The sequence below is a fragment of the Crotalus tigris genome, unplaced genomic scaffold (assembly GCF_016545835.1).
Source record: "Crotalus tigris isolate CLP2741 ecotype Arizona unplaced genomic scaffold, ASM1654583v1 scf7180000024342.5246164, whole genome shotgun sequence".
Taxonomy (NCBI): Eukaryota; Metazoa; Chordata; class Lepidosauria; order Squamata; family Viperidae; genus Crotalus; species Crotalus tigris.
Window position 1 is genome coordinate 4,208,044 of NW_024100512.1, and position 12,793 is coordinate 4,220,836.

Genomic DNA, 12,793 nt, shown 5'->3' on the forward strand with positions numbered 1-12,793 from the left:
CAGGAACATGATTCAAGAGCTGGATAGCCAAAATGATTGATAAGCTTCCACTGAATCCTGATTTACTGATTTCTGAAGCTGACAATCCTGAAGCATAGGCTTAGTTGGAGTAGCATTGTCGTATTCTAGGTCAAAGTCAGACTGTGAATCATGACTTATTACAATTGTCAAATTTGGGGGGGGGGGCATCAGGGTTAGAAGAATAGAGTCCTAGCTTACAGTAAGCAGCTGTTGGTGCTAGCTGTTTCCTGCATGGTCCACCAATTATTTCTTTCTTAAGTTTTCTGTTGACTTTCCTTTTTTGTAGTGATCTCTCAGGCCATTCATTTGGGTCTGTTGTATCTTCTCTGAGGAATTAGGTCAGACATGTCAAACTCATGACGTCATGTGACGTCGCGCAATGTATTGGGGCAGTTTTGCCATTGCCGGCAATGGGGTGGGCGTGGCTTCCGCATGATGTGTCCGGCCTGAAGGCCGGCAAATTTGACACCTCTGAATTAGGTGAATGTAAATTCAAAATGGTGAACAAAATTACTTAGATTAATGCTACTCAATAGGTCCTACTAATAAAAACATGGAGATTTGTCTAGAGACATCCACATCCAACCTCAAATTAACCACATATGAAGGAAGAGTATACCAGTTTGGAGAAATATGCCTTTCAGATGTAGATCCCAGATATGTGAAAAACTTTCCAGACAAATTTTCTGATCCCAGTTCCTGAAATCACTTTGAGCAGCTATTGCAGATATTGAAATAGAAATAGGACCTACCTCAGCTAAGTCACCCAAGAAAGCAGAACTCTTGAAACAGACATTGTCGCAAAAGGAACTTTTATTAGGGGCTAGTGACAGCAGGGAATCAAAGCAAGGTCTGAGAGAAAAACCCATGAAGCAGTGTATTAAAAGCAACATTCAATACTCCTCCCCCCAGAGTCCCAGTGTTCATTTGAATCCCAGCCAATCCACAGGTGGCATTGTGTTTTGGTAAGTGGTCTTTTCAGCAGGCTCCTCAAGGTCTTTCTCACTTTTGATTTCTTCTGACTTCAAGTGCAAACCGTCTCCCAGATAAGGGAGAGACATTCCATCCCCTGGGAGAAGGACATCCTGCAGATAGTGCAAAGCAATCCCAAAAGCTCCCCCCTCCCAACAGAATGGCAGGCCACAAAGGAAGGCTATAGGAAAGTAGAAAATAGGCATAGGGTTAAAATGCATTTCTTTGGAGACCTGACAATACCCTACTACGTAGAAGTAGAACCTTTCCAATGGATCTCTTTCCAAGTGACAAACAGTTTGACAGACAAACTTTTAATATACGTGCAAGTTTATGGTACAAAGATCTGGGATATGACTCTCTCTGTTAAATTTTTCAGGCTCACAGCCATTACATCGTGGTACAAAAATTTACTGAAGAGTTGGGGAAACATGCAAAAGGATCTGCTATCCAGAGGGTCCTCAAAAATCTCTGTGACCTCTTTGCACTACATGGGATTTTCTCTAATGCAGGAGATTTTATGCAGGATGCGTATTTTTCTACAGAGCAAATTGACAGGGTGACTGAAACCTACCTGGACCTCTTGGCAGTCATTCGGTGAGGTGATTTTCTTCTTCACAAAAATGCATTTAATTCAATATTTGGGTGGTGCTCTTGCAAATCCTAACAAACTGCTTAACCTTTGGATGAACAAAAAGGGAGGCTGCCACATTTCAGGGATGCTTTGAGAAGCACTGACATCGTTTTCATATTCTCCATAAGACTACTTTGCATCTGCTTCTCTATAAAGATTAACTGTATGATGTGCTGTGGCCTAGTAACAGTGACATTTCTGTGGGCACCGTACTCCCTTCTGTGTGAATGAGTGAATATGAAAATGGAGTTAATGTTTACTCGCCATGTCTGAGCAAAAGCCAGTTTGCCCAAGAAGTGTCTATTTTTATATATTTCAATTGTATCCTGCCATTATTGTTTTTATAAATAGTTCAAGGTGGTGAGCATACTTACTGTAATACTCCTTCCTTTTCCAATTTTCCCCACAACAATCCTTGTGGTTGGGATGGGCTGAGAGAGAATGACTGGCCCAGGGTCACTAGCTGGCTTCCATACTTAAGGTGGGACTAGAACAGGGCTTTTCAACCAGTGGTATGGTACCACCTGTGGTACATTGGCACCTGGCAGGTGGTACGCAACCATCCTAGAAAAGTGGTAGCAGGGGAGGGGAATGAGCTGAACCGGTGGCAGCACCGCACAAACCTGAGTGAGAGATGGCTGGAGCTGCAGGGCTGTCAGGGCTGAGCGGAAGCACCAGGATCAGCGCCACTTTCCAGAAGAAGCACTGATCAGCTGGAATGTTGCAGCATCTCCAGGGTCTTGTGATTTACATTCAGATGCTTGGCAACAGATTCATATTTATGACGGTCACAGTGTCCCAGGGTCTTGTGAAGTGACCCAAACCTGCTGCAACCACCCAGCAGATGGGAGGGAATAAAAACCAAACACCCCCCACCCCACCCCCGCTGCCAATCCTCAACAGGAGGAAGAGCGTGGCCGGGTGGGAAGGCAGGTGTCTTGCTCGGCTGTGGCTTGGGGGGCATTTTTTTCAGTGCCATTGTAACTTCAAACAGTCACTAAGCGAACTTTTGTAAGTCGAGGACTACCTGTACTTTATCACTTTTTTCTTTTCTTTTCTTTTGGTCATCAAGTTTTTGACACCTTGCTAGGCGACTGGTGGTACTTGGATGTTGCTATATCCTAAAAGTGGTACAATGGGTGAAAAGGTTGAAAAGCCCTGGACTAGAGCACACTGTCTCTAGCCTGATGCCTTAACCACTAAATCAAACTGGTCTATACCACAGTCACTGAGGAACACACTAGGTTCACTCTATATCAGCCTCTTCAAACTTCTGGTTTCCTCATGGAAAGCTGGCAGTGAGTGTTGGAAATCTTCCTTCCGTCCTTCCCACCCTCCTCTTTCCTTCCTTCTTCCCTCCCTCCTTTTCTCCTTCTTTCCTTCCCTCCCTGTTCCTTCCTTTTCTTCCCTCCCTCCTCTATCCTTCCTTATCTGAACAGAAAAAGAGAAAACTAACTTTCTTCCTTCCCTTCTTCTCTCTCTCTCTCTTCCCCTCCCTCCCCCATTAGGCTGCTGCTGGTGAGGGAGTGACAGATTATGTAAATAGATGGGAAACTGTCACAGATCATTAAAAAAAGGGGGATCACATGATCACAGCAGCAGCCCAACAATGCTGAAGCAGTCACAACGTCCCCAAATTTCATTCCCTCAGGAATAACGAGTCCTCGCATTCTATAAGTTAACCCATTTGAGGTACTGTCCCTTTGTTGATAGAGTTTTGCCCTATATGCAATCTTTTGCCCAGTTAAAGGTTACAGACAGAAGTGTTTTAGCAGTACATAAATCTTGTTTCACACAGTGAAAATGAATTGGACAAGCAACATCTGTTTGGCAGAGGATAAGACATGTTGATTTTTACAGAGAGCAAAAATGCAGCCTAGATCTAATATGCTTGACTTATCATAAACAGGACCATAGACTACTTTTTCCATTTTGTGTTCTATTGCTACCACTGAAATGCTATCCTAATATTCCCCCAACCCACTTCTTTCCTCTGTAGAACAGGATTATGTTTCTTTTGGAGTTTGAGAATCATTCTAGTCTTTAAGATTGTAAAAAAGTTGATAGATTTTGGGAACAAACCACAGTGAATGAAGATGCTGAGAAAAATTTCCAATGGTTATAAGAGGGCATGACTCCAATAAGCTTCTTGCTTTATCCTCAGAGTTAAAAGAACAATAAATTATATTGCAAAACAAATGGACTGTGTATATAATGTATAAAGCTTACAGAACTGGTTGTATTGGCGGACAATTATGGTACATATTTTTTGTTTTGTTGAAATGGTATGTGTATAGTTTCAAAGAACATAATCAAAGAGCAAAGGGCAGACAAAGGCAAAATGTAGAGGGAAATTAGAAGATTTTTTTTTAGAAGTGGGTGGAAAGGGTAAAAAAGGAGCCTCCAGTAGAATGAATGTAATTAAAAATTAAAGTAGTTGTACTATTTGGGAGGAAATGGAATCGGAGAAAGTAGTTTATAGAAATGTTAAGTATTAAATAATACTTAAAAATAGAATTAAAATTAGGTATTATAAATATTACCCCCCCCCTAAAGAAAAGATGAAATGAAGTTTGCATATTAGGGAAAGGTGACAAGAATAAATGCAAAAGTTATTGGGGGCTTAGGTTTCAAGGATGCCTGAAAAGGAGGTAGACAAGATTTGGATTAAAATTTTACAAGAGGTGGCAAGAGAAAGATATGTGGCGTTACCCATGTGGCTGGTCACCTGGTGTGCAGACTAAATTTTCGTTCTAGCCTACCCAACACTTTTTATACCAGTGTGCAGGTCAAGGATATAGTTTATGCTGTACTATTATTAATATAATTAATGTGTTTTGTTAATTATATTGTTAAATGGAGGTATTGTGAACAAAATTAACTCTTTATACTATTATTTAGCTTATGCAAATTGTTGATCAAAGTACCTTTTTTTCATTCTTAACTTTTGTTAGCTTTCATGCTCAGTTAGAGATCGTTGCATCAACTTCTGAATCTCTTGTTGTTCCAGATTTTGCAAACTTAAAAGGACACGTGGTTCTGTATAAATGTCTGGAACCAAAACTACAACTTGCAGGAGCTTCAGGCCAGGGCCAATGGCAAGAGACACGGAGAGCTGTAGTTCTGCAGTATTTGGACAGCCACAGGTTATCTCTCTAGGGCAGGGGTGTCAAACCCGCAACGTCATGTGACGTGTCACAACATATCGCAACTTTTTCTCCATTGTCGGCAATGAAGTGGCCGCAGTTTTGCCATGATGCATCCGGTCCGCGCTGGCAGTTTGATATCCCTGCTCTAAGGATCAGTGGTGATCCATCCATTCCCTGCCCATGAGTCACATCTTTCACTACTGCTTGATTTTTTAAAAACTTGTTTAAATGGATGCCTATAAATTGCTGCTACCTCTGATCTGTACGTTTTTAATCGGATTTCACACAATTTTGTTTATGTGAAAACTTCTATTGGATTTTTGGTTTATATTTTGAGTACTTTATGAGGTAGAATATGACTGATAAATTGTGACTCATAAAATATTTTCCGTGCTCTTTCAGGAAAGATGCTGTACCATTAGTGGATGCCTTTGACTTTTCTGATGCATGTTTAAATTCAGCCCTGGGAAGCTATGATGGCCATGCCTATCAAAGACTTTATGAGTGGGCCAAGAAATCACCGACCAATCAGCAGGTGAGAAGAATCAGCAGAAATAGAAATGGGAAATTGTGACAGGACAGGATAGGACAGGATGCCAGCTTTACATTAAAAAGCAGTATTTAACAAGAAATAGTTGGTTTTCAGCATCAGACCAAGGCAAAATCTATTTTGTAGAGGCCATAGGGAATGGCCCTGAAGGACAAGAGGAAGAACTGCTTCCAAAGCAATAGTCAGATAAGCGGGCTTGAGTCCATTTCAACGAAGTAATTTGAAAAAGCATCTCAGACACCCCTTCCTCAGTTCACACAAAGATAAAGCGAAGGAGGGGGAAAGCACATTCAGACCAGTAGGATTCTGTAACTGTTACAATGAAAGCAGTTCCTGAGCTATATGGCATTGTTTTTTTAGTCTTAAGGACTGATATTTGCAGACCACTATTTTGTTCTAGAGAAGAACTTGGGTGTGTGGGTGTGTGTTGTGGCCTAGCAGTTAAGATGCTAGGCCTGTTGACTGGAAGGCTGGCAGTTTGAGATCCATGCGCCCAGCTCCTGCCAACCTAACAGTTCGAAAGCATGTAAATGCAAGTAGATAAATGAGTATCACTTCAGTGGGAAAGCATTCCTTGCACCTCGGTGTATGTTCATGCTGGAGATATAACCACAGAAGCATCCTTGGAGAATGTTGGGTTCTTTGACTGTGAATTGGAAATGAGTACCGCTCCCTAGAGTCAGACACAACTGGATAGGCGAAACCTTTACTTTTTATTAAGAACTTAGGAACTCTGATTTCACTACATTTAGTTTAACACAGTGAAAACATAAAATTGGGCAGTTAGTTATGAGGCTGTAATGATAAAATCAAGCTATTGTGTTCTGCCTTGTCTTTGCCACCAACAGTCATATGCCTAATGCTTTCCCTTCCCTTTCCCTTTTGCTTTCCAACAGGATGATCGGGTCTTCAAGACATACTTAAAACCACTTTTCCAGAATGCTCTTTCCAAGCTATGAAGAGGGGTCTGGCATGGAGCAACTCTTTCCAAAAACACCTTCCAAGCAACACTGTCGATTTTCCTTAATAAGCCCACATAATGTAATTGTAGACTGCCTTTAAGCTGGGTAACAGCAGACTCAATTGTCTCAAAGGTGCTTTTTCCAAAAGTCAACTGGACTTTTGTTTTTTTTTTTCCCTTTGAAGACATTTTACTTCTCATCCAAGAAGCTTCTTTAGAAGTGAAATAAAGTGACGTGAAGAAGCTTCTTGGATAAGAAGCTAAATGTTTTTAAGGGGGGGGGACAAGAAAGTCCAGTTGTCTTTTGGAAAAAGCACCTTTGGGACAACCATGACCTGGATGACTGGGAATCTCCATGAACAGCAGACTCCTTTTGTTATACAAAAAAGCAGGCTCTGATTCCCAAAGAGCATGTGATGGTGGGATGTTCACAAGATGGTTCCCCACCAAATAGTGATCCTGTATTCATTTTCCATTCTCTATGAAGTCAGAACCAGGAAAAAGCCATACACATTCCCCAACAGAGCCTTCTCCATCCTGATATCCTTCAAATATACTAGACGGCAACTATCCACAGGGAAGTTGTATTCCATGTTATTTGGAACTAGGAAAGGATGCCCTAAAGCAGTAATGATGGGGTGCTAATAGGAAAGAGTTCGTATAGTTGGGTTGGGGGTGGTGCTTTTGAGTCAGGGCAGATTTCTAACAAATGCCTAGACTAGTCCTTGCAATTGAAAGGATGAGAGAGAGAGATTGGTCCAAGGTCACCAATTGAATTTGTACCTAAAGTGGCACTAGAACTCACAGTCTTCTGGTTTTTAACCCAGTGCCTTAATCATTACACTAAACTAGTTCTCATGAAAGTTTTAGGGCTTACTTAATTTTTGAAAAAGTTATTGGAGACTTACTAGAGTTACAGACCAAATCAATGTCACAAAATGACCCTGAGATAACATTGCTGGGGGGGGCAGTTACTGGTTGAGTACATGCTGACATTAAATCTGATTTTGTTTTACTTAATAAATGCATTCTCAGAACCAAACACATCATATATAGTGAGCTACCTCTCCCTTCCATCACTTCTAAAATCATGAAACTTGATTCTTTTTCTTACTACGCATAATACAAATGATTGCTATTTTATCTTGCGACTGTTGACACTGGATTCAGATCTGCATTCAGACTGGGTCTCATTTCAACTGTGTTTTGGACATTTGCTATTTCTCCATCTTTTACAAATAAAGTGGAAAAAATCACACTGAGATTAAGAGGAATATGTTGAAATATAATAATGCTATCTTGCAGAGGAAACCCTGAAACATAGATGAGAACTGAATAAAACAAGGAATCAAGTACATCCAGAGGTGTTATAAAAACATTTACAACCCTCTGTGTGATAAACTAAGTAAATTTAAACTGAAATATAGGATTTGTCTACTTCTGCTTTGTAGTTACATTATATCTGTCTCTAAGCCATTGCCCTACAATCCCATTTATGAAGGAGCTTTTGAAGGACAAAACACGATCAATATACAATTAATTATATTTGTTATGTGGCTTAATTAAAAATAAAATGACTGACAGTCACTATGTTTAAAAAAAACTGTTCAACATGCCCTGTTTCCAGTTGGAAGCAATTGTTCAGACCTTTCTGGAAAGTTTCCAGTATTGTTTTGATTTTTCTGGAGAGGTTACAAGTTCTAAATCAAGCACTGAACATTTTGGAACATCCAGAACATTTCCAATAACAACAGAATAACCCATTTCAAGCTTGGAATATTCTGAATATAAAACAGTCTCCTCTTATGGATAAAATTCCACTGTGTGAAGAATTTGCTCATCAGGGATGTATTTTAAATTAGAAGTGAAAAGGTTCTATTTTTTTTTAAATCTTATGGGTATCACAAAATACATACCCACAGAAGCAGCCCTAGGTTTGTTCCCCTGGAGGCCAGCAATTAATCAATTGGCTGGCAACCAAGTCCAAAGGATGGATTTGGGCAGATCAGGTGTCACAACCATGGGCCTTGGTTGGCTGCTGCCAAAAGTTATAAAGGCAGCCTAATTCACCTCATAAAGCTGTTAAAAATTGTTTCTTGATGCACTCAACGGAAGATAAGTTTGGTTCAGCAGTGAAGATGCGGGCCTAGAAACCAGAAGACCAATCCAGGAGACTGTTTCTTCTATTCCGCCTTAGGCACCAAAGCCAGCTAAGGTGACTTTAGGCAATTTCTCTCTAAGGCAGTGTTTCTCAACCTTGACAATTTTAAGGCATGTGGACTTCAACTCCCAGAATTCCAAATGCTGGCTGTGGAATTCTGGGAGTTGAAGTCCACATGCCTTAAAATTGTCCAGGTGAGAAACACTGCTCTAAGGTGAGTCCACTTTGCAGGTTGTTGCTATGCAGCAAACAGGGATGAGAAGCATTAGATATGCTGCCTTGAATTACAGAAAATAAAGACATAGAAATTAATAATATATTAAAATTTGGCAATCAAGTGTATCACAAAACTCGTTTTTTAAAAGATTTCACTACTATAGTCATGAGGGATTGAAGTTTTAAAGTTAAAGAGCTGATATTTCAGAATCTGAAAAAATGCTATGAATAATAAAGATCACATTTTATTATAAAAGGTTTTAATTAATAAATTATGATCTGGGCTAGGCCCAGATGAATGATGAATGTCTGTGATTTACAGACAATAAAATTAGCTTGTTCCAGCTGTTTCCTTTATCAGATTTACTTCCCTACAACTTTTAATATTTATTTCAAAGTTTCTATTTCTATGCCTTTTTAGAGATAATCTTCCCTCCCCACCTAACCCCAGCAAAAGAAACAGCAAAAATAATAATTATCCACACAGAAGTTCTTTTTGGCCAGAAGTAGAGGCACAATTTCCTGCAATGTCAGCAACAGCAAAAACCAAACCATTGTTTTTCATTGCACATTTCAGGGCTTATGAAAATCTTATTAAAACTGCAATTTTTCTCAAATTAGGTAACATTGAGAGTCACGTACCATGTTGCAAATTCTAAAATAAGGGGTGGCTTAGCTATAAAATATTACTATTTGCCCAGATTTGTTATAGATTTTATCTTATTTAAAAAGGATAGATTATTTTGTGATGCAATTAAACTATATATGCATATATACCAGAATGTAATTCAGGGACCAATTTAATACAGTTAAGTGCTAAGGATTTGCATTGGATTAATATTTAAACTTCTGTTTGCTCTCTACATAAAAATTCCTAACCCTGCAATAGATTCAGTCCCAGAAATGCATGATCTCTCTTATAGAATTGATGATGATGATGATGATGATTGAGTTCGAATGGACCTTGGAGGTCTTCTAGTCCAAGCTCCTGCTCAGGCAGGAAACTCTATACCATTGCAGACAAATGGTTGTCCAGTTTCTTTCTTCAGTGTTGGAGCATTCACAGCCTCTGGAGGCAGGTTGTTCCACTGATTAATTGTTGTCAGGAAATTTCTCCTTAGTTCTAGGTTGCTTCTCTCTGATTACTTTTCATCCATTGCTTCTGCCTTCAGGTGCTTTGGAGAATAGTTTGACTCTTCTTTGTGGCAACCCCTGAGATACTAGAGCACTGCTATTGTGTCACCCCTAGTGCTTCTCTTCATTAAATTAGACATACCCAATTCCAGCAACAGTTCCTTATGTTTTAGCCTCCAGTCCCCTAATCATCTTTGTTGCTCTTCTCTGTACTCTTTCTAGAGTCTCAACATCTTTTTTACATCATCGTGACCAAAACTGGATGCAGTATTCCAAGTGTGGCTTTACCAAGGCGTTATAAAGTAGTATTAACACTTCACATGATCTTGATTCTATCCCTGTTAATGCAGCCTAGCACTGTTGGCCTTTTTGGTGGCGGCAGCACACTGCTCATATTTAAGTGATTGTCCACTAGGATTCCGAGATCCCTCTCACAGTTACTACTATTGAGCAAAGTAGTACCTATACTGTACCTGTGCATTTGGTTTTTCTTGCCTACATGTAGAACCTTACTTTTTTCACCATTGAATTTCATTTTGTTAGATAGTGCCCAATGTTCAAGTCTGTCAAGATCCTTCTGTATCTTAAGCCTGTCTTCTGGAGTGTTGGCTATTCCTGCCAGCTTGCTGTTGTCTGCAAATTTGATGATTTCCCCATCTATCCCCTCGTCCCAAATTATTGATGAAGATGTTGAAGAGCACTGGACCCAGAACAGAGCCTTGGGGCACCCCACTACATGTATGCATGCATGTATTTAAACTAATTTATAAATGTAGTCCTCAAATTATGGCAATTGGGACCAGAATTTCTGGTTGCTAAGTGAGTCATACCTAATTTTATGAACTTTTTTGCCACAGTTGACAACTGAATCACTGCAGTTGCTAAGTGAATCATGCGATCATTAAGCTAATCTGGATTCCGCCCCTGCAGTCTGCTTGTCAGAAGCCAGCTGCACATGGTGATCCCATGACTTTAAGATGATGCCGCTGTCAGAAATATATGCTGACTGCAGAGTATCCAAATTTTGATCCCATATCTGTGGCGATACTGTGACAGTCATAAATACGAGTACTGGTCATAAGTCACTTTTTTCAGTGCCATTATAACTTCAAACTGTGTTTGTGAGGACTACCTGTATAGCTGCCCAATTCAATACACAGTGATGCCAAGTGGTTAAAACTCACAATTTTACCCCCACACATACCCTGTTGTGACAAGAGAATCGGATAAGCCTCTTGATCAGCTCTGAGTGGGATGCCCAAGCCCACTGACAAAACTGTGTCTTTAGGGCCTCGCAGAAAAGCAACAAGATGAGAGCCAATCTTATCTCTGGGGGAATAAGGCTCCAAAGGGAGGGAGCCACCACAGAGAAGGCCCTTTTCCTAGATTCCATCGGATGTACTTTCTTGATAGTTGGGACTTGCAACATGCCCTGCCTTTCTGTTGTGTTGGGCCAGGTATATGCAACTGGGGAGGGGCAGTCTGCATTTTGAGCCAACTGACAGATTCTGGATGCTTTTCAAGGACAGCCCCATATAAAACGCACTGCAATATTCAATTACATTATGCATGAGGTATCCATCTTGTTTTGCATTGTTTTGCCATTAAGGATCGTGTTGGAATGGATGCCACCTCTTTCAGGAGAGGTGTTTTTTTTCAGCCAAGTATAGCTCTTGCTTTATTTCTTATGCAATACTGGCATTGGTACATAGCATGGTTAGGTTATACCAGGATACCTGATGCTTTACAATTTCCTGTTTCAAAACATTAAGGATGTAAGCCTGAAATAATAAATTGTGGTAGGTCTCCATCCTCTTTCTCTCTATTCCCGCTGCCAACAAAGTGTCCTTTGTAATTTGGGAGTGGGAATTGAACAAAGCGGATGTAGCCTGAGCAGATTCAGTGTCACAACCAGGCCCTTCTAACTTACTGAAATGAAATAGGAGTAATTGCTAGCGTTCAGAGAATTTGAGGTTTGCTTTTCAGCCTGACAGTTCCCCTTATGCACTCTTCCTATTTGCCTCTCAAGGTTGTCCCTGGTTACTCCGAATTTGGTAGATTTATGGGTCTCCAGCCACCACCCAATGGTCTGTGATCAGAGTAGCCTATAAGCTCTGTAAAATGAATTAAACAATCTTTTCATGGCAATCTGCCATGATCTGGTACATCAATTTAAATAGCCTGAAATCAGCATGCTTAGGAAACACTTAAACTGGAGCCTGCGTCTCTTAATTGCATACTCTTAAATGAATTTTGAAGCAATTTCTGTACTGCTCTATGGAGTTGTCAAAATATTGTTCCAGGAGTCAAAATTATGTATTCAAGCCAGGAATATTTAGGCCAATTAGTAAAAGTTTTGGACATATATAAGAAAGGCTGGGACTAATAGCTACATGGATTAATCCCCTAAGGATGCAGGTCAGCAGTAGCCTTTTTTTTCTTCCAGAATGCAAACAACATGAAATCAAATCCATATGAAAAGTACATGCATACAGGCTTATTGGCTACATTTGCACATATTAAACTATGGTTTAACATTACATGTATGAGTCATGACAAAACTCAAAGAAAACATTGGCTTTATTTATCCATTTTCTTTATAAGGCCAGGAAGATAAGAACAATTTCAGTTTCCATAGTTCATAGTTCCATAGTTCCTGGCTACAGATAAAGTATGAAAAAATCACCAGGTTGTTTAAATATTCATCAAGGTTAGTTCTAAAGTATAATTCAGGATTCATAAGCAAAAGTAAACCACTGGACATTTTAACAAGCTTTGGGCCAAATGGACCAAGTATTCAGATTCTACACTGGAAATAATCTTTCTGTATCTGAAGGGATCCTTGGAATTTTGAGATCATGTTGGGGAGATTGTCAACAGAGGATTGCCATGGAAAGACTGCTTTCAGATGCTCTCAGGCAAAAATGTAATTTATCAGAACCAAAATAATGAAGTTGCTTCTGCAACCAATTTCTGCTCCCTGCTCCCCAACCCA

General features: G+C 40.0%; 1 protein-coding gene across 2 annotated transcripts in view; it reads left to right on the plus strand.

The window, feature by feature from the left end:
- ACOX2 (acyl-CoA oxidase 2) overlaps positions 1-7,549 on the plus strand; it is a 30,338-nt gene extending 22,789 nt beyond the window's left edge. For both annotated transcript variants that reach the window (XM_039326604.1, XM_039326605.1), the window contains exons 13-15: positions 1,373-1,590; positions 5,179-5,311; positions 6,223-7,549. In XM_039326604.1, coding sequence (XP_039182538.1) covers positions 1,373-1,590; positions 5,179-5,311; positions 6,223-6,285 — 414 coding nt within the window. In that variant the 3' untranslated portion in view covers positions 6,286-7,549. The remainder of the gene's footprint in view (positions 1-1,372; positions 1,591-5,178; positions 5,312-6,222) is intronic.
- Positions 7,550-12,793: the final 5,244 nt, after the last annotated feature.